The 23309-nt window shown below is 43.7% G+C and overlaps 1 protein-coding gene across 1 annotated transcript in view; it reads left to right on the top strand.

Moving 5' to 3' along the window:
* The first annotated feature begins 2555 nt into the window (after positions 1 to 2555).
* Positions 2556 to 23309, top strand: part of LOC119402653 (uncharacterized) — a 23646-nt gene continuing 2892 nt past the window's right edge. The window contains exons 1-6 of the mRNA XM_049418179.1: positions 2556 to 2682; positions 6010 to 6075; positions 7009 to 7092; positions 8452 to 8538; positions 10063 to 10122; positions 10464 to 10532. Of these exons, the coding sequence (XP_049274136.1) occupies positions 2580 to 2682; positions 6010 to 6075; positions 7009 to 7092; positions 8452 to 8538; positions 10063 to 10122; positions 10464 to 10532 (469 nt within the window). The 5' untranslated portion in view covers positions 2556 to 2579. The remainder of the gene's footprint in view (positions 2683 to 6009; positions 6076 to 7008; positions 7093 to 8451; positions 8539 to 10062; positions 10123 to 10463; positions 10533 to 23309) is intronic.

Genomic DNA, 23309 nt, shown 5'->3' with positions numbered 1-23309 from the left:
ACGGCTGCTGCAGCGAGCAAAGTGACCTTCGTGCGGTCCATTGTCTCAACGCGAACTTTACGAAGCCAGCACAACACCTACAAAGCTATGAGCCATCTGTGGAACATCCCTCATGAGATAAGCCCACGAGCACGGATGGCCACACCCCGTATGTCAATGTACAGGACCAGCGGCACGCAGCCCAACTCCGGCGAAAGACGAGCGGGTCGAGGACCGTTAAATTGCACATTTTGGCCCTTTGCGCCATCTCGCGGGTCATAGTCAACAATTAAAGGTAAACATTCGGCAGAAGTCTGCCTGGTTGGGTGCCGAATGTTTACCTTTAACTCATTACGTCGAGATTTTGGCCAAGAGACCATGCAGCTTGCCAAGCGGCGGCAACTGTCGGCAAGAAAGCGCATATAAGCGCCGTGCACCTCGGGCCATCTCACCCTTGAAGAAGAAGCCGGTCAGGCTTTGAAACGTCGGGTTTCTTAAAATAAACCTTCTGGTTGGAGTTCTCTCTTTTGTCTATAGTCAACAATCTCCGCCACGCCGAAGCACCTCAGAGATACGCGTGTGCCCAACTGTAAATGTGTATATAAATAGCTCGCCATGAGCATGCTGGAGGATGTACGCGTTCGTAGCTGAGTCAGCAATCCACCTATAGCGCCCATATATTGCAAATGCTATCACAATTAAATCATTCCACACGAGGTGTGGCTAACGCCAATGTTTCAACAAATGGTCTTGTCTTCAAGGCATCAACTATGCATGTACATCAGAAAGCAGTCGTTGAAAACATTTGGCACTTTAAAGAAGAGAGGCACTTTAAAGAAGAGAGTGGAAGCGCTAGTTCTAGCGACACCTTCTGCTCAACGATTTTCATCTCTTCAAGCCTCCGTCTTCTACTGAAGTTCAGCCAAATTACGAATTGCCATTCCTTTTTAATGGACTCGGCGTGGTAGTTAATGAGGTGAGGTGTAGCGCTGCTAAGCTGGAGGAGGCGGGTTCGAGTCATAGTCACGGTGGCTGCGCCACGTAATATTACATCTGTTAATGACACTCCTCGGACTACGTAACATTCATATGGCGCTTTAGGAAGCAATTTCGAGCATGGGCGTGGCTCTGTGGTAGAATACTTGTTTGCCACGCCGAATTCCTGGGTTCCATTCTCATTCGAACCGAAGATTTCTTTCTTATTTGTTTATTTGCATCCATCTCGAATTTTCGCTCACGGACAAAGCTGATTTTTCGCTCACAACCAACGACGCCGACGCCGACGCCGGAACTTCTGCGTAACGAGCCCTTTAACCCTATCGCGTTAGAAGTTGCTTTGGCGTGCTCTTTCATGATGGTTTACAGCAAAGCTGTTACGCTCGAGGTTCGCCGTGTGTCGTAGATAGAAAATTATCATCATCATGAACCGGCACGTGCTCTCTCATCATTGTCGTCTTCTGCTTTACTCCCAGAACACGTGCACCCATTTCTCCGGTGCGGGATGCAATTACTCTGATGGGCGAGGGAACGAGTACAAAGAGAGAAAGAGAGAGAAATAAAGCATTCCCAGGATTCGGGGACATTTGTCGGCGGTAGCAACGGCGTCCTGCCATAACTGAATGTGAAGTGCCCGAAAAAAGTCATATCTCTTGAAAAAGAACAAGTTATCAAAAACGACTCGGGGTTCTACACAGTAGAGGCCTACTGGAACGTTTTCGTAACACTGCAGTATCGCACTACAAAGCGTGTGGCTTACCAGGACAATTGAACACCACCCATTAGAAACACATGGGGCCCCATTGTAAAATTTTAAACACTCTGGGAAGCCACGCGGTTTTCAGTGCGACACTGTAATTTTAACAAAATGTTCAAATAAGTCTCTACTGCATAGAACCGGGAGTCGTTTTTGATAACTAACTTTTTTCGTCAGATATGATTTTTTTCGCCTCTTTCCCATTCAGTTACGGCAGGCCACCGCAGTCACGGACGAGAGATGGCGGTACGTGCATATGCCCCCAAATCCTGGTCATGATAGAGAAAGAAAGAACTTCTTGGCAAAAAAAATTCTTGGCGAGAGCGAGCATAGCCATGTTTAGTATAGTATAGCAAAGGGTGGGAAAAAAAGGTGAGAGGGTAAAAGTGTAGCCAAGTCAGGACCAGCTGTACTGTGATCCAGCCTTGTGAGACTTAGTGGAAGCTGCGCTATTTTTTTTTGTTACAGTTTTCGTTTTCAGGCTGCAGGCTAGCCTACGAAAGGTCTCTATGATGCAATGCAACGGACATAGACAGATGGATGTACTTTCTTGTCGGCTGAGGAGCCGTCGTCTCGTTTTTGTTTATTCTAAAATATCGGAACACAATTCCTTTTCATGTCTTCACTAGCTGCAACTGGCTGTCGTATAGGCTTCTGTGGATGACACGCAAGCATTGTCTCGCTTTTTCCAGTTTTATACAGCAGCAAAGACGATCACAAGAACAGAAGCGGTTTGTGTAGGATTTGCGCACCTGAAGCTTCCGAGTGTTTTACAATAGATTGGCATCCCTCTTTCCGAAAAAATAAAATAAAAAAAGAAACGTTTGCCGGCTGATAGTGCTCCTGTATGCAACGTTACACTGCTCATTGCAACGAACAGAAAAAATTGGAGGGGATGGTTTTGTTAAAAATATTCGTTATGTTGCTAGCTCTCACCAATATCAACAAAGGTAAGCACTTACATTCTAGACGTTGGTTGTAGTCGAAGTTCCTGTAAACTGCATAAGCTTGACTCGTGGAAAAGATTCCAAAATTGAGGCAAACCTATAATATGCCATGAGCAGTTCATTAAAATCAAGCTCTTAAATGTGATATGAACGAACTGCTAACAGTAATAATAATAATTTCTGGGGTAATTATCATCAACCACGATGTAAAAAGGAGGCAAGCCGTACCAAAAGGCACTGGAAGATTTTGACCACCCCGAGTTACTTAACGTGCAGTGCATGCACAGTACATGAGCATCTATAGGAATTAGGCCCCCATCGAAATGAAACCACCATGGCTGGGATCGAAACCGCGTCTTTCGGGTCAGTGGTCTAACACCGTACCCACTCCGCCACTGCGGCGGCTGATGTGAATTTTTTGAGTGCGAAATTTTGAATGTGTGTCAAATGAACAGAGGCAACTTCGGACACGTAAAGCTTATCAGCGGCAAATATGACGTCTGCGTGCATGAAATATTTAAGACCAGCACCGTTTCAATACAGTGTTCTAATAATTCATTCATCTCATAACGCGCTGGAAAGGTATTGACTAGGATCTCAAGAATGAAACACGCCCATAGAGTGACGATCGAGCTAACCGCCCATTAACAACTGATTTTATTTCAGAGCCTGGGAAGGTTTATGTACAAGCGCGACAAAGAAAGAATGCGGAGAAAAAAAATCACCTACGATTACGAAACTGCCTAATGCAAATTCTGAGCGCTGCTTCGTATTGGGGCAAGACCAACTGTGTTTGAAGTTTCGGCTTTCCGTAAGGTAGCGACTACGCCAAAAATCAACTTTTGTGAAGTAGGACAGCACCACTATGCCATATTCGTCTTTCTGCGAATAAGCGAGGTACAAGCTACAAATCTGTAAGGTTTTGTGTGCACTTAGTTGATGCTGCATGTGACTGATGACGATGAAGAATTATGACTGAGCACATTGGAGCGGGTGGGAAGTATTAAACCACGCAGTCCTCGCGCCATTACCGTTGTGTGATCACTAGTTGTTTTTTTTTTTACTTTTCTGCCACGCTATATTACATAGGTTAACGCTTTTCTTTGCCCGACATGTTGCATGTATATGGTGGTTCTGTAAATGCTTTTCAAGCACCAGCGTGGCTCTGTGGTAGAATACTCGCCTGCCACGCAGAGGGCCCTGGTTCAAATCACACCAGGCCTTAGATATTTTTTCGCAGCTTTTAGGAGAACTTTTTGTTGGGCAATTTGGTGAACGTTCATAATTAATTTTAAGGCGCAAAGGAGGACATACACAAGATAGGACACGATCAGTTTTTAGTGGCGCTCCGTCCCGTGTCATATCTTGTGTATGTCCTTCTTTGCGCCTTAAAATCAATTATGATTTTTCGCAGCGAAAGCTTTTATGAGATCACAACAACAGCCGATTTTGGTGCCGCAGTTGTCCGCCGCCTCCGGCACCGGTGTCCGTGAGAAAATGATAAAATACTAGGATCGAATGGGATTTGAACCCGGGGCCCTTGCGTGGCAGTCGAGTATTCTACCACAGAGGCACGCCGGTGCTTGAACTTCTTTGAAAAAAAGACCCTATACAGGCGTCATGTCGGGCAAGTGGTTGTGTTAACTTATGTAATATAGCGTGGTAGAAAAGTAAAATAACAACCAGGTTTCGCACAGTGCGAATTGCGTAACGAGTTAGTCATTGAATTGCGCAACGAGTTAGTCATTGAACCCGTCACAAAGGGCTCAGCCATAATTCCTCAGCGTCGTCAGCCACAGCACAGACATAGCGCACATAATGTATTAAAAATGTTAGTGGGTACCACGCTTCTCTGCATAACGAGGAATAAGTGCATAGTGGGAGCTTCCATACTTCATAAAACTGACGATGATTTATGATGTATTGGGTATCTTGCATGTGTACTTTTATTAGTTGCCTCAAGAGAGTCTACAACGGGCTCTAGAATGGCCGCTCTTCGAGCTTTCGCTATGACTGTGCTGCGTGTTCTGCGCTGGCCAGGTGTTTTTTTCTAATTTTATTGTCCTCATTTTGCACAATAGCGGTTACGGACAACGGCAGTGGCGGCGGCGGCGGCGGACAACTACGGCACCAAAAAATCGTCTGTTGTTGCGCTCTCGTAACAGATTTCACTATAAAACAACATCGACAAAGGAAAGAAGGAAATTCATAACACTTGCCGATATAATAAGGGGGCATAGCCTTCAAGCCCAAATCTGCTGCCCACAAGTGTCGAGTATTATGAAAGTAGTAACGCGGCTGCCTTTAAAATCTCAGCGTTTTTAGAAAGTGATATCGAAGGAGTGACAGGACGCGTTTCGCTGATATCCATACAAATGCTTCGGTGAATTCCCAAAGCGCTATGATGCTTTTACGGTGTCGACTCATGCTAGTAATTTCGCTTCACATTGCGCGGACTACGGGCTACCACGCTCTCAAAATACAAAGTGTTAGCGCAGTCTACTGACCAGACACAAGGAAAAATCACCAAAACATTCTACATACAAAGCAGTGGAGGGTGTGCTAATACTTCTTCGAACAGGACAAGAGCTGACTATCAACTGGGTGTGCTCAAAAATGTAGGTCCGAAGGATCTCAATATTATAGAATTAATGAGTGCGACGACATGCATCATTTTATTTAAAAATAAAACACGCAATCTAATGTGAATGATCTCGACAACTGAAATTACCTGGGTAAAAACCATATCAGGATGACCGCAAACACAGAATCATTAGTATTCAAGTAATGTAAGTATTGACAATACTTCTGTCATTTATCGAGTAAGTATGTATGCAGACCTAATTATGTGGTTCAAGTGGATAATTAAACATTAGGAAAATTTGTTTATGGAAAGAAATGTCTTCCTCATTTGCAGGAAAACTTCCATGCGTTGTATACAAAACTAAGACAAGTGATGTCAAATGGGCTCAAACGTTTATGAGAGGTATGATGCTAGAAGCGAATGCTCGGAAGCAAGAAGGTTGGATGTAGTAAGATCCTCATTCGGGCAAGGTTTCAGAGTGACAGTCATGTCTGCGATTTAGGTTACGGCACAAAGCGTACTTTACTGTTGTGCCTAATAGCGCAAATCCCACTTGCTTTAGAATTTTGGAAATTCTTATTCGTACTAGCAAATTCAAATAACGCTCGTCGTTACAGACGAGATCCGTGTAAGTAAGCCTTAGAAAATAGTTATTAGGACCACGATCAGTCAATACGTGCACCTCCCTACGTTCCCGCAGTCTTTCGTTTTGTACTACTTACGTTACTCTACACGATTCCTTGCAGCATTTCGCCTCCCCAACCAGGACGAAATAACAAACGCAATCGGCACTGCAATGGTACGCCAGGCAGGTAAGGTTGTGTTACAAGCACCCACGAAGTTGAATATAATAATTGAACGGTAGCCGGTGCTGATATATTCCAGGTCGTCGAATCTTCTCAAAATATGGAAGGTACACACCATTAGATTGAGAGACACATTAGGTTCACACATTGGAAGATACAGAGGTTAGAGCGATTCTTTTTAATTAGGGCATCTAATTTATGTGAACATTAAAATTGCCAACAGCAATGAGCGCAACCACAAAAAGCAACCACAATAAGCAACCACAATAAGCAACCACAATAAGTCAACCTTATTCGGGAAAGAAACGCAAGATGTTTTGAATGCAAAGAAACAAATGAAACTAACAATATTTACGCGAAGAGAAAACAATTGGCGACATCAAGAAAATCCTCAAAAATTACACCCGCGCGCCTACCCACCTGCCAACACACTCACCTCCCCCCTCCTCCCCCACACCCACACACGTGTTAAACCTTCGGAAAACCAATTTCATGACATATTCAGATACGGTGCTATTCAGATACGGTGCTGACATATTCAGATTCGATCTTACGTGCTCGCAACGTCACGTGTGTGGGTAGCAATGAACATAATAGAGAATGGACTTCATAACTATTTTAACTTTTCTTTCTGCTTTGAACTTATGCATTTGTTCCTGCAAAAGCCTCGTAAGAGGATCGTAAGCTTTTTCCCAGGAAATGACACAAATTTACTTCATTTCTGGCTCAGAGCATGTATTAGTACTCGTGTTATGAAATGTCTACTTCTCTCATTATTACCCCGAGCTACTTCGAGGAAACCTTTTCATTCACATTTTGTAAAGCACCTGAATTTGATATTTTTGAGCTTCATACTTTGGCTTGCGGCTCATTTTGTCGAATTAGCAAGGCATGATCCAGGTAAAAATATTTCGCTATATTGTGACTACCGATGTACAGGTGCTGATCTCACCAGAAAGTTGATGCAGAAATTTAGCGGAAACTTTGGGGGAAACTACGCTGCGCCGGCTGCTGGCTCTGGAGGTAATATGCTCGTTATTGACAATGTGCTTTCTTCGCTTGCCGTTTGCTGTATAAGATACGTGATTATTAGCAGCTCATATTAAAGTACGCTTGAAGAGCGTGAAGAAAAAAAGCCACAATGTGTACCTTGTATATATGCAGCGAAAACACAATAAACAAAGGCTCCGCTTGGAAGCATACATTTGAAGTTTCAAATATTTCTACACCCCTAGTTTCCTTGCTACTCCTCGGCGTTCTAGCTAACACTAGTAGATGCGCACATTTGAAGTGACATGGCTGCACTTATTTTGTAAATGAAACGGAGACTGTGCACTAGTGTAAAAATGGGACACAGTTTGTATGCTTTCAGACTTTTAGCTTAAGGACTGTTTAACTTAAAAAAATTAATACGGACACTGCAGATTTTTGCAACGCCAATACAAATAAACCAGCTCATTGAAAAAGTTGAGCGCTACTTTTACAAAATACTTTTAAGAATGAAATCGAGCGTGCGTATAGAAAATTAGGTTCCTAAGGAGCTACCTGAAAGCCTCCACGGTGAAACATATAGTCAGAGAGAAACGTTTGCATGAGAACGATTGCAAATAATTTCAGCCGTTTATGTTCATTCCATGAACGATGAGAAAAAAATGGCACCCAGTGGAAATTGCAGCTTTGACATTACATTGAAAAGGAACATCAAACAGCGTGATCAAGCACTTGGTAGACTTATCCGCGATGGAACTTGCTTATTAGAGAAGGCTTCTGTAACCGTTATGGTTCTGGTGCGTAGTGAAGGCTTTCGCCTTTTGTCGCGTTCCCTCATGGAACAGCGTGTGCAGTCTGTTCGTATGTTTTTGTTCTTAAATCCGTATTACGTAACATGAACTGAAATGGACAGGTAGCGGCTTGAGAAATGTCTATATATTTTTCGTCCTCTTTCTATTCAACTTCCCCGATCCCCCAGTGTAGGGCAGACAACCGGAAGTGTTTCTGGTTAGCCTCACTTCCTTCTCCTTTTCTGTTTCCTTCCTTCCTTCCTAGGCTTCAAGCTATTTCTTTACAGTTAATCAGTTAAGAATCGCTCAGCTGTTATTGCCTTTCCGCCTTTCGAATTGAAAAAACTAATTATGAAATATCAGTCATCATAAAAGTGTGGATTTATGTTATCATCTTTATCTTTCGGAAGTGGATATATGTGGGCCTTTGCGCTATTTAATGTGGCAGCGGACGCTAAACATGAAGAGAAACAACAAATTAAGATTTTTTATACCACAAGTGAACAACTAACAAAATCTACTAAAACGGTGTATATTGACTCACGCCACATTGCGATTGAACACAGTTCTTTTGTGTACGTTTGTTCTTGCTTATTTCCAGGTAATGGACTGTTGAATGCAGTACTACAGGGTGTGGCTAACGGCTTAACTGCCTCTTCCAGGGGTTCATTGGCTGGACTTCCTGGAAGTTAGTACATACATTTTAGATTTTTCAATGATACCAAGAAAATTTTACTACAAAATGATATGCATCCTTCCATAACGCTAACGGATATAATACTGGGATATCTGAGGCAGTAAGTTGTATCCTTGTATGTTAGTGTCACAGTGAGCGAGATACATCATGAAGCAAAGTACAAATCTAAACAGAAATGTACTTTGTGTGCCCTTCGTAGGCTATTGCACAGTTTGTCCGACGTGCAGAAACATGTTGTTCGACCAGATCAGTATATTGATGACTCAATTCAATGACTGCTCATCGAATCCACTTTCTTCGCACGCAATCCCATTATTTCAAATATTTTCTTATTTCATATGGCACGAGTTTGTAAACTGACTTGAACTGACAAAATTTAACCAAGAGTGCTGCTGGTATCACTTGCGCGATGAAGTTCGTACAGTTCCCTATTAATTTGCCTTTAAATTAGCAGTTGCTGCTAGAACAGCAGATGATATTAAAGTAGTAATTATTAGAACTTCTCTTCATATCACCTAAAGTGTTGAGAGGAAGGATGCGTGTATCCCTAGCTGATGAACACCTTTATTTAGGTGCCCAGCAAAGTATATGATTCACGACTGTCAGAAGTAGCATAAAGATGAAACATTGTCGTTAACATTGATATTAATGAGAAAGCGCACAAGAGTCTCGTGCTATGCCCCCGCCCGCCCGCCCCCGCTTTCTCCCCCCCCCTCCACACACACACACTAGCGCTGGACTGGAAGCAATGCTTTATTGCTCGAAAACGCGCCGCTTTATGTGTCGCTTAAGAATCCCATGCGCCCGGACAACAGTGGGGTGTGAACAAGCAGCGCCTCTCTCCCACAGAAAAACAAAGAGAAAGCAGACAAGGATGACGCTTCAAAAAACTTTCACACTGCGTATGATCAAAGACAAGTACAAAGTCAACACAGGACCGACATCCTCTCGCTGGACAAAAATTAAGACAGTGTCATTGAGAAATTTATCATCAGGAAGAGCGGGCTTTCATATACTCGTGCAATGCACTTACCAAGTGTAATAATTTATACGAATCAGAAAAAGAATCAATGTCATAACGTTTACCAGTTTTTTTATTGCTACACAGAGTTGCCTTAAGGTTTGATGAATGGCGCCTATGGTGTATATGCGTGTGCCGCAAGGCCCGTGTGGTGGCAAGAATTGAAGAGGCGTTTTTAGGATATCTATGATGAAAGAATGAACAAAATTTATTTAAGGTTAGTCCGGCAGTTTCTTTTAGGCGAGGTGGGGGACGAGTGGTTACCTCTGTCCCGTCCCAAGCTCCGTCGATGATGATGGCGGTGCCTATGGTGACCATGGATTTAATAGTCATAGCTGGCTGCAACACTGTAGCCGAGATGTGCTTGCAGCAGGAGGAGATCGCGTGTTTCTGATAGCGTCATTCCATTGCCTTCCATATAAGAGCGCAATGAAGACGATACAGCTTGATGCACTGACGTGTCTTTTTACGCATTTATGCGGTCTACCGACCAGGTGGAGGACTTGTGAACACTTTGACGCAAGGATTTGGTGCTCCTACTCCTGGTGCTCCAGGTGAGAACAAGGTTCCTCGCATTGAAAGGATCTTCTTCCTTAGAAAGAGCAGAGATACATTTAACGGCACAAGGTGCTCTAGAAGGGCAGGATGTGTTTGTTTTACGCATTTATGTGCAATGCCGACCAGGTGGAGGACTTTTAAACGCTTTGGCGCAAGGACTCCGTGGAAACAGTGTCGCGCCGCCTACTCCTGGTGGTCAAGGTGAGAATGACTTTCCTGTCATTTAAAGAATATTTTTCCTCAGAAACATCAGAGATATATTTAACTGCACAAGGTGCTTTAGAAGTGCGCGATGTTCTTGTTTTACGCATTTATGTGGAATGCCGACAAGGTGGAGGACTTCTAAACGCTTTGGCGCAAGGACTCGGTGGAAACAGTGTCGCGCCGCCTACTCCTGATGGTCAAGGTGAGAATTACGTTCCGGTCATTTAACGGACCTTCTTCCTCAGAAACATCAGACATAGATTAGACTGCACGAGAGGCTCTGAAAACCTGGATTCTATTGCATTAAACAAGCGAAAACTACGATGTCATAGTGATGCCCGCCGTTCACAGCGGAATAGATTTAACCACCTTGTATTCTTAATGTGGCAATACATGCAGGAATGAAAGAAGTGAAATTTTTTTTCCAGGGGCTTGTCTCTTTGTTAGACACAAGCAAATGAATACAACAGGCAATTAGACGAAGGAAAGCACCGGGGACATTAACTGTTATGTTTAACTGCAGTGCGGTAATTATGACGTAAATTAAGATGAACTGAACTGGACGAAAGATCACCATTTCCGACTGAGGGATCCGCATATACCAACAAATCTTCCATTTACACGGAGCACGCTCGACGAATCGAGCTTCGACCGAAGGGACTTTGCAGTCCACTTCGTTGGGTATTTTTGCATGTGTAATCCGTGGTAGTGTTAACCCGCACCACTGGTAATTCGAAGGTTGTAGGTTCGGATCCCACCGATAGGAGGTGTGATATTATCGTCCACTTCAGTTCATTTGAGTTTACGTCATAACAGTTGAGATAATAATTATGTCTCCTATGCATCCCTTGGCCAAACTATCTGTTGGATTCATTTGTATGCATCTAAAAAAGAGTGGCTTTGGTTACATAGAATCGCTGCCGCCGTGTTCGATTCTCATCAAACCCGCCTCATCGAGTTTATAGGAGTGCCACACATTGGCGGCTAAGTGACCATGACGGCTCGATAGCGTTTGGAATGTACACCTCGCTTCTGCCTTGCTGAAGCGTACTGTGCGGGTAGGGTGAGATGCTGATGCCTCTATAGTGTGGAAAGGGCCGAATGTTAGCGGTAGTGGCCCCACAACTGCGCTGGCAAGCAAAACAATAGACCGAGCTGCTTGAGTGGCAAATCGGGTCAGCAAATTGGATTAATTGGAGTTTTTACACGGTTTTTTTGAAATGCGAAGCATTTCTTAGCGAACTTCTGCGACTTTGAGCATATCTATCTATCTATCTATCTATCTATCTATCTATCTATCTATCTATCTATCTATCTATCTATCTATCTATCTATCTATCTATCTATCTATCTATCTATCTATCTATCTATCTATCTATCTATCTATCTATCTATCTATCTATCTATCTATCTATCTATCTATCTATCTATCTATCTATCTATCTATCTATCTATCTATCTACTATCCTCTATCTATCCAGCCGCCTACGACTTTGTGCTTTTCCTGGCCGTTTCGTTAATGGAACTGTACCAAAATTAGTATGGCATAACATGACTGTATGACGAACATAAACAGTAGGTCATAAGATGAAAATCATGATATGCATGTCATGAACGGCATGATTTACATGCCACGGTCCTGGTGCTCTTGCGGCCGTTTCGTTTACTTGATTTATACGAAAATTGGTATGGCGTGTCAAGATTGTCGGACAAACATAAGTGGAAAGTCCCACCGTGTAAATCATGACAACGCATGCCATGTACAGCATGACTTGCATGAAATGGACTCGGGGCGCTCGCGTCCGTTTAATTGTATAATCATAAACCAAAATTGGCACGAAGAAGCATTTCTGTATGGCGAACATAAATGACAGGTGGTAACATGAAAGTCATGACATGCACGTCATGCACGCTATGACATACATGCCCCGCTCATGGTGCGCTTGCGGGCCGTTTTGCTAACTTGACATGTACCAAATTTGATATTGCGTGACGTGACTGTATGAAAAACGTATATCACATGTGGTAACATGACAATCGCGATATGCATTTCATGTGCGGCATGATTTACCATGCCGCGCTCATGGGGCGCCCGCGGCCGGTTGGCTAGCTTGGTATCCCAGAATACTGGTATTTGGTGACTGGACTGTATGACGAATATAAACGACAGGGGGTGACATGACAACCATGACATACATGCCGTGTAGAGCATGATCTACATGCCACGCTCATGGTGCGCTCGCCGCCGTTTCGCTAGCTTGACAACACCAAAATTGGTACTGCGCACCGCGGCTGTATGATGAACACAAATGGCCTGTGGTAACATGACAATCAGGGCATGAATTTCATGCACAGCATAATTGAGATGCCACCTTCATGGTGCGCTCGCGGCCGTTTCCCTAGTTTGATATACAACAATACTGGTATTGCGTGACGTCATTGTATGACCGACATCAGTGACAGGGGATAACATGATAATCATGACATGCGTTAAATGTGCAACATGATTTACATCACACGCTCATGGTACGCTCGCGGGTGGCTCGCTCGCTTCGTATACCACAAAACTGGTATTTCGTGACGTGACTTTATGACGTACATAAATGACTGGTGGTAACATGACAACTATGACATACATGCCGTGTAGGGCATGATTTACATGCTACCCTCATGGGCTGCTCGAGGCCGTTTCGCTAGCTTGACATACACCAACATTGGTATTGCGCGACGCGACTGTATGATGATCATGAATTACAGGTGGTAATATGGGAAGTATGACGTGCCTTTCATGTACAGCAGAATTTACATGCCGCGCTCATGGTCTGCTCGCGGTCGTTTCGCTAGCTCGACATACACCAACATTGCTATTGCGTGACGCGACTGTATGGTGAACACAAATGGTAGGTGGTAACATGATAATCATGACATGCGTGTCATGTCCGGCATGATTTACATGACATTGTCTTGGTGTGCTTCCGGCCTGTTTGTTAACTAGATACACACCAAAAATTGCTATGGCATGACATGAGTGCGTGACTAACATGAACGATAGGTTATGCATTGCGTATTCCAGAATATACGTTTCGTTATAATAAAGATTGTACACGCATGAATGCATGACACACATGCGATATACAGTGAACTGAATGTCATGACATGAATGCCTTCATTTGCCTCAAAGACAAACAAGGCGTTTGTGTGCAGTCCTTTGCTGGCTGCTTCGCATTACATCTATTCTCACAGTGCGTGGGATCTGCCGGGTTTTTTTAAGTGTCCCAGATATATCGCACAACTTAGGCTTCAGCCTTCAGCATTCAAAAGTGCAAACACGAGAAATTTGTATCAAGTAGATGCGTTCAGCAGACTAGAATTCTCAGTTGAAGCCCACATACAGCATCATCTCAATTGATATTTATTGTAACATGGGTGACTGAGATTTTATTGCGATAGCAATTATATGTACAATCTCGACGAGCTTTTGCCGTCGCCGTTGCCGTCGCCTTCATGTCCTTCTGGTATGAAGTTCGAATTGATAAGATCCCCCCGCGCATTGTATGTTCTACCGCGGTTAAAAACGCGCGAGCGGGGGCGACGAACGCCGCCGAAGCAGAGTTCAAACGAGCCGTCGCTCGGAGGGTGCATGCGATAACATCACCCCGCTCGGGAGGCCTGCCGTCGAAGCAGACAGGAAGTGCCTCACCCGTCTTTAACGAGCCTTTAAAAGACGCGAAGACGCGAGGGGCAGGGAAGTGTCGCGCGAGGAGCAACTTTCAACTTTTAATCTAAGGGCGCGGTCGCGATCGCTGGCGCGCGCGCTAACTCGAAAGCCATCACAGCGGGCGGCTGGTGTATCCTTCTACGTGCTGCGCTCTAAACGCGAAGTGACTATGCGGAGCTCCCTGTTTTGTAGTTACGCGAGACCGGATACAAAACTGTTAGCTGCAGCCTCACTTCGTGTAACACAACAATCTGTTGCTATAGCATTCATTGCTTCGCCTTTGCGTTGAAACTGTGATTTTATTTCTCTTCCCACTCTTGACTTTCTGACCCCAAAGCAGGTGGTTTCATTAACAGGGTCCTGAGTGGTGCAGGGCCAAAGCTTCGGCTCGTCATTTCCCAGTTCTTCGGGCGGACCTAATGCAGGTTAGTAACGGGCTTGGTCTGCGTGTTTTCATTTTCTTAGAGAAGTGCAGCCCTAACACTTCTTAATTTTTTAGGTGCGCATTGCAGCTACGTGTTGATACATAAGCTAATCAAATATACACATTAGTGTAAGGAATGAGATGAAAGTAATTAATTTCGTTTATGCTTTTATGGTAAGCTTTAAACCTGTAATTCATCATACAAATGTAGAAAATTCACAGCACAGTTTTACAAAAAGCTAACCTGTCTGCTCTTCCGACATGCTTGAAATGCCAAACCTTTTATGTTCGAGCAATTAAGCATTTCCTTCGGAACTACTGCCTCACATTACATGATTCAGTGGGAAAATCAGTCATGGTTAAAATAGAACTTGGCTTCGTCAAAAACGATAACAAATATTTATTGAATATTTTTCACGTTGCGATGGCCATCTAGGTCAAGGAGCTGGATTCGTCGGCCGCGTTTTGAAGAAACATTGAAACATCGTACGGTCGCCCTAACACAAACTCTGCAGGTGAACTTGTTTGGACGTAGGTAACCACTGCACTTTTCATTTGTAAAATGCAGATAACTTTTCTGAGGTGCTTAAACTGTGGAAGGAGTGCAAAAATTCATCCACGGCACACCACACACACACACACACCACCCACACACACACACACCACACACACACACACACACACACACACACACACACACACACACACCACACACACTTATATATATAAAGTCCTCATGTGGTGAAGGCGATACGTTTACGAGGAAGGACTAGATACAAGAAAAAAAAAAATCACAGCATATCCACGGGGTGAATGATGATGATTGGGGCGAAGCTACGGAGGGAATCATCTGTAAACCGTGAAACTCTTCCGTGAAATGCGCCCAGTACATAATATAAAGAGTGTGAAACATCGTGTGTATATTAAACATCAAACTTTTATTGTACTGTTGGTTTACGTGGTCCCTTCATTATCACTTGTGATCGGTGAAATGCAAGGAAGAAGTCCGCTCCCGAGCGAAAGAGCGCCAAGAGCGACCGCATTCCCCGCTCGCCCTGTGCGAATTAAAGGCAAGGCTAGAGGGAAGACAGAACGCGCGTTCCACGACGCGAGGTCGGTAGCATGCCCAACGAAAGCCAACGGAACGCGATCGTGCAAGTGCTCCGGCTTCGCATCGCCTCATGGTTCCATTTAGCGTCCCAAAACCAAACATATTGCTCAAGGTGTGCCTTGCGTTTTTCGTAGAAATAATTTCTTTATCATGTACACTAAGACGAAAAGTTGAAAGCTCACTAGAGTGTATCGCCCGCAAAGTATGTCTTTTAGTGTGATTTAACTCTCGTATGGCAGGGTCCTCGCGCCGTTGCCGGTCCACCTCGCCCGTTGACGATCGGGCGAGGTGGCTAAATACAACTACTACTACTACACTTTAAGAAAAACATCTGGCGTTCTTTCGTTGGTTTATTTCATCAATCAACGGCGTTTTGAACAAAATTTTTATTGTTTATTCACGCACAGGAGAAATCTCACCAGGCACTACCTTGGAGGTAAACAATGGCTGCTAATGGCAATGAGAGACAGAAGAAGTCGGCTTTTAGCTAACACTTACACTTCTACTTCTACTAACGTTTCCTACTGGAACATGCCAATGGCTGCTAATGGGGAATGAGATACAGAAGAATTCGGCTTTTAGTTAACGCGCACGCTGCGAATTTTTTATTGTTCAACAACGCACAGGAGAAATCTCCCACCGGCACCACATTGGAGGTCAAAGCGTAAGACTTGTTACTCACTACTACGATCACGACGATTACGAGGGACGAACGGGTGCCGCCTTAAGGAGCTTCGCCCCTAAAAAGGAAGGGGGGATCAGGAAGTCTCCGATTTCTGGATTTGTACGGGCCTGGAACTTTCCCTCATCACTTATGACTCCTATATGGAAAATGGGAGGAGTTGGCGAATGGTGCAAAAAGTCAATGCGGCATTTATATTAAAGGGGAATGTAAGTATTGGAAAGGTGGCTTTAAAATGTAAAAGGAAATAGAGCAATGTTACGGAAACTTTCAATCAAGCAAAATTATGTAGCGTATTACTGAAATCAGCCGTGGCAACGAGAACTATCTTTATCCCAGCGCTACCGACAAGTACAATTCGTATTCGTCTACTGTAATCCAATAAAAACACCGAGATTCATGCGAACTATCCTATTAAATGTTTCAAAAACTATCTTGTCAGAAAGACAATAAGATATAAGTCCCGTTACAGTAACATGTTGTCAGCAGTGACTAATGAAAGCCAGTGTAAAGCAAATAGCACTAGCCCACACTTTTTTGTAACATTGCCGATTTCTGGCATTTTTCCGTGTAGTGGAATTCACATTTAGATATTTTATAGTTGATACGTTCATTTTTATTTGTCGAGCAACATATATTAAAAATGCATATTTTTGTCATTCGCAGATATGAAGCACTAATTTAGGCTGATAAGAAAGCAACTCATAGTAAACTACTCAAAACTTACTAAAAGCCAACTCCAACAAAAAGTTCGACGCTAACTAACCAATGCTGGTATTTGCTTAGGAATGAATTAGAATGTGTGCTTCTATATTTTCAATCTACTGACCACTAGGTGCCGGATTGGTAAACACCATCTTACAGCAGACGGCGGCTGCTCTGAACAATCATCGCAGTGGGAACAATAAGGAAGGTCTGTAACATTTAGTGCGTCTTCATCATGGACAATGCATAATAAATAATAATAATAATAATAATAATAATAATAATAATAATAATAATAATAATAATAATAATAATAATAATAATAATAATAATATCTGGGGATTAACGTCCCAAAACCACGATATGATATGAGAGACGCCGCAGTGGAGCACTCCGGAAATTTCGGCCACCTGGGGTTCTTAACTTGCACCTAAATCTAAGTACACGGGCCTCAAACATTTTCGCCTCCACCCAAAAGGCAGCCGCCGCAGCCGGGATTCCGTCCCGCGACCTTCGGGTCAGCAGTCGAGTGCCATAACCAATTGATCACTGTGGCGGCGCCATGGACAATGCAGTACAGTTATATATATATATATATATATATATATATATATATATATCTATATATATATATTATATATATATATATATATATATATATATATATATATATATGTGTGTGTGTGTGTGTTTAACTTTGCTCAACAACTCATGGAATCGTCTTAAATGGGTCCTGCCCCCAGTTTCACCCACGCAGTTTTACGTTGCAACTCATTCCTTGTATCAACGTGAGATGAACGGAAAAAGAGTTTTGGAGATAGACGCACGCAAAGAGAAGTTAATGAACATCCGAATTCAAAATAAAAGCAGATGACAGAAACTGGCATACCATTTCGTATTTGTACTGGCATATTTCGCATATTTCGTACTGCATATTTCGTACTGGCATACCACCGAGCCTGGTTGTGGCTGCTTCCAATCAAAACGTAGCTTACATTTTGCTCTACTGAAACGCTGCAGCACACGGTGACCTTCCTACCGCAAGCGGGCCCCGCACTTTCTGAAGGATTCGTTGCGGCACAATTTATCACACGACTCTATGTTGATAAATGGGTGGTCAAAACGCGAAAGAAACAATGAGCTGCTGCGACTGGAAAAACTTTAAACGCGAGCTCCCACGAGGAAGCGACGCACCATGCGTTGTTCCGTACGAAGAGAAGCCGTTGAAAGTTCCATGAAGGTCGCCGAGACCGATGCCGCACGAAGACGACAGCAGCTAGGGTCATGCAGGAACGCGGATGGAATGCAGAAATGAGGAACCATTCGACTGCGCTACTGGTGTCACAGCTCAACAAGAATTGAAACTGATGCACAAATTGGTGTCTTTTTCGCATCTCTAACAAGTATTAAACACCTCACAATCTGTAAATTCCTCACAATGAGTACACCGCAAGCGCGTGCAATATATTCTTTATTTTCAACCAATGAAAGTGAACAGCTTTGACTGAGCGATACCCCACTTGCGGCAGCGGAAATCATTGATGTACGACGCTACAGTCGGCTCGGAAACTCATTTCGGCAAGAAAATAAAATACATCAAATACTTTTTTCTCGCCCTTTTCACTGGTGCCACGTCACTCATCAAGACCCATAGCAAGCAACGGTTGATAAAAATGATACGCGTAATTTAGGGTGGAAGGTCCTTTTAACAGGCTTCCGGAACGTGGAAACATGTAGAATTCAGCTGTAAAAATTTGATGTTTAATTAAAAATACATATCAAGCGTATAGGCGTCCGTAGCCTCGTTAAGGGACGTAACGGCGCTAACTAGATTAACTTCGTGTAATGGCAACTCTGTGCGCAATGTTCAGTTTCGGTAAACATTGAGGACCCTTTACGTAAATTTATGTGCTGCTTAAACGCACACAGTCTGCTGGCACTTGGAAAGCTCTTATCAGGTCAAAGCGGCAGTGGGGTAGTTGTCCTCCACCTGATGTTTGCTTTGTAGCCTCGACGAAGAAAAAGTCCGCTTGTCGAAACGTCGGCTTCAGCGACACACCGTGTTCACGAATTTTTCATTTCTTCAAGCTTCGATCGTTCCCTGAACTTGAGCGCCTTCTTAGATTGGAGGGTCTGGCAGCGATATGTAGGCGGCATATTGATATTTCGTGAAACAACGAGAAACGTTGCAGCAGAGCATTTTTTGCCGATTTTGCCGTATTAGCTCCAAGACATTATCCATCATTCACACGAGTCAGGCAGATACGCTTACATAGTCACTCAGTTACTGTTGAAAATACAGTTACATTGTGGCTATGAGAACAAATGTTCCTTTTGCTTTTGCAATATCGTGTATTCCCTAAAATAAATATACACTTAAGATCAGAACTACTACAGGTGCGTTCTTGCACCAAAGCCGAAGGCACATGTCTTGTTGGTAGATTGAGGGTGTCAAACTACTTTGTGTTTTATTGCGTATAAGTAGGACCATAAATACTTGCTTAATCCATGCACATGATCCAGTGGGGAAGAGAAATGGAGGTTTTTATGTTTGCTGCTGTTGATAAGGATTTTCGCACGCTGAGAATGGGGAGACAGTGAAACGTCAGCGGTTCTTGTGATTCGACGCGGACAGTCTCTTCTAACTTTGAAATAGTGCAGCCTCATGAACACTGATCGAGAATTTCCGGAAAATGTGTTTCTGCTACTGGGGGCGTTATACTTCTGGACTAAGTGGAACGCCCATGAGGAGATAAATACCAAAGGACTAATTTTTAGACAGCTGTTGAGCTCTCTCGGAATCAGCATCGTAGAATTTTTCTTGAACGCACGTGAGTAATTCGCGAAAATAAATAAATAGAAACTATTTGAATGGCATGAGAATCCCTTACTCCCTACAATAAAAATTACGTATGGAGGGAAGCGAACGAATAATTATTGATCCAGAACAATCACCACATATTGCCTGAAAACTTAGCTGGCTGATTAAGCAACGTGTAAAACTAATAATAATTGAGCAATAACTCAATGAACTTCATTTTTCTAGGCTTCAGGACACGCTAAGGCTCACGCCTGACCGGCTACATGGAGTTCAGTGAATCTTGGAACAACTATAATATCAATCACAGTCTCACAAGCTTCAATGAGAATCGATGACATATGGTTCAATAAAAATATGAAATTTGTACATGGTGTTATTCAATTGAAACATCAGTTGAAAAAAAAAACACTCGCTACGCAAGCTTCTAATTATTATTTAACGCAAAAACCACCTTTTTCTCGGACTACAGCGGCACACAACGGTATTTTTTTTCCGACCGGAAATGACGCTTGAATAACTTCAATGGCTGTGCGATCTGATTGGTTTGACACGCCAAGTCGTATGTATAACTCATATGGTGCCAACTAGCCACACTACTGTGTGCTGAATAAGTATGAAGACGCTTTTTTGTAGCCTAATTCATCAGATACAAAAAGTTTGTGCTTTTAAGTAACGTATGTTGAAAACAATTCGCACGCGGCACTAGGTTCTCTGCGCAACGGCGTCCATGAGACGAAAATTCCAGAGCGCGCGCGCGCGCGCGCGCGCACGCACGGACGCACGCACGCACGCACACACACACACACACACACACACACACACACACACACACACACACACACACCACACACACACACACACCACACACACACACACACACACACACACACACACACCCACAACACACACACCCCACACACACACACACACACACACACACACACACACACACACACACACACACACACACAGTTATCTCGGGTTTGTACACTGAAGACGAATAGAATTATTTCCTTGACCGCGATCTTTAGGTTAACTTTGCGTTCATCTACGTACCACAGGAAGCTGTCCTAGCTCCCAGAACGTCCGCGGTGTTGGAAAAAATCTTCTAGTGGGTATGCCCCGAGAAATCGGCAAACCCCACCACTCACCACTCTTAATTGAGAAAGACTTCATGAACCAACTAGTGTTTTACGGAAACAATCTTCTCTTCGTCACTTACAATGGCCGAAGTACTACTCGTTGATATGCCTGTGTGAAGCCCGCGATAAACACTCGAACCTCGCATAAAAGGACGTTAAAGAGACACGTAGGTAAACCTTTAATAGAAACTTTAAACAGCTTCACTGATCGACCATGTTCACGGAGTGAAAGGCGGATGGTTTTCTTCTATACTAAACAAACTCCATTGAAACAGAAGATAGCCGAAATTTTAATATTTGTAGTCACGTTTGCTCTGGCTAACACTTATATAACGTTATTTTATAGTTTCATGTAGCATACAATGTATTCGTTTTAATGCTCCCACTAATGTGATCTTATACACTGTAAATCCCCCCCCTCACACAATACTCCTGCTGGAGCCGTGGCGGTTTTGTGATAAATAATAATAAATAATAAGTTGCAGCCCATTAAACGGTATAACATTTACTCAACAAGGAAGCATTAACCCCTATACTAAGGCGATTCGAAGCTTACAGGAGCATGTACAGGTTACTACGCCCGCTATAACATTGACATGCTTGCAGAATTAATGTTACGTGTAGTGTGATATGTGACGCGCTTTGGTATCTCCGACTGCTCAGACAAAATGAAACAACTACAGATGGATACACTGGAGTTATTTCGTGTAGCGACTTCGTCCTTTCGCATAGCTACACGATATACGGAGATGGTTACCTGAACGCTCGGCGGAAGGACAGCGCGGACGTTGGCAGACACTGTTAAAGCAGGTGGTGTTACCGAAAAGAACACGTGTTTTCTGTAGTCCTTTTCTTGTAGCAGAACAGCGCATTGTTGAATTTTTTTTTGTGTAGCGTAGTTTCAAAGGTCTAGCTACTGTACGTGGCGGTGAGATTGGAATCGTCATGCACTAAGTGGGTTGTGTGAGGTGTAGGGAGAAAATTATTAGTTAACGTCCATCATAACTTATGTATGCCAGTTTTTGAGAAGAAACTTCAATCACAGTGGACGCGAGAATTGTTAAAATCTGTTCACATGCTCTCACAGAGTTCTTACAACTCAGGTCTTCTCTCTACAGCATTTGGCGACCACTGATGTTGCCACAGTTGGCTCTGCTTTACTACAACAGCTCGAGTGCCCTTGGAACAACAATTCGCCCACAGTTTAAAATAGCTGTACCCGATTAAATGATTAACAGTTTTTAGAATCCAAACATATTAAACAGTTAAATATTTATACGTTAATTACTTAAATGAGGGGGTGTCCCCAAGATTTCGTCAGTGACTTATTTCCGTCACGGAAATGAACGTCGAAAAATATAACACGATCAGATACAAAGAAAAATGTACCGTCACCGGAAAGCGTCGAACCACGACCGCTCGGTCCGCAACAACAGATGCCGGCACGCTATCCACTGCGCCACGGTCACAGACTGTGGATGCTTTTACGACCGCGCCTTTTATATTTACCACCCTCCCGGTCGCTGGGTGGTGTTGACCTCTGGGAATGTAAGGTAAAGTATTCATCATTACTGTGACCTCCGCGACTAGCACCTGCAGCGTTACGCGTCCGCTCCTTCGGCGCGTTTTCAATAGAAGTTGAATTTTGTCAATGCCTCACACACCGCGAGGTGGCGACCTTTGCCCAAGCGTTGTAAAAGCGTCCGCCTCCCTCATAGCATCACCCTAATCCAAACCAAAAATAGCTCTGCGACGCGTGCCTGCCCCACCTTGCTGTAACACCCACTGTAACCCGCGTTCCATGCTCACCGCGCTCGCCCAGCGCTCGCCCCGAGAAAAATCGTGGCCGGGCTACCGGGCCACGACGCGCTTTGCGTTTCCCTCTAGTCCGGCCGGGTGTTCAATCACATTTAACATGCCGCGGGATGGTGACCAATTTTTGTGTCCAATATGCGCGCTCTTCTGCTATCACACCTCGTTCTCTGATTACGCTTTCACCGTTAACTACTACGCTACCACAAGGTTGTGTTTAATCATTTACATGGACGTTAGTCGTCGGAATGGAGATGTACCACCAATCATCAAAGTGGGCGCATACACATAAACGGTGCCATTAGCTGCCAGACATCAATACATGTGCAGTGTACACTAAGCATTCATTTGCTTCTGTAAGGGCACGCTTTACTTTCGTGTTATTCCGATTCCTATGACGGAGGGATCAACCGTGGTTTTTTTATAAACATCTTGAGCGGCTGTGCTTATTCTACGGTAAAGTTTAGGCCTTCCTCAAGTGCTTTGTCATGCGTGTACAGCTGTGCTGTAACTTAAGTTGCCCTTGGTAGGGAAACGACATAACATCGGTGTCACGTGCTGTTT

Source organism: Rhipicephalus sanguineus, chromosome 8 (assembly GCF_013339695.2).
Source record: "Rhipicephalus sanguineus isolate Rsan-2018 chromosome 8, BIME_Rsan_1.4, whole genome shotgun sequence".
In the NCBI taxonomy this organism is placed as follows: domain Eukaryota; kingdom Metazoa; phylum Arthropoda; class Arachnida; order Ixodida; family Ixodidae; genus Rhipicephalus; species Rhipicephalus sanguineus.
Note: the sequence above shows the minus strand (reverse complement) of the source record. Positions and strands in the feature narration are given on the sequence as shown.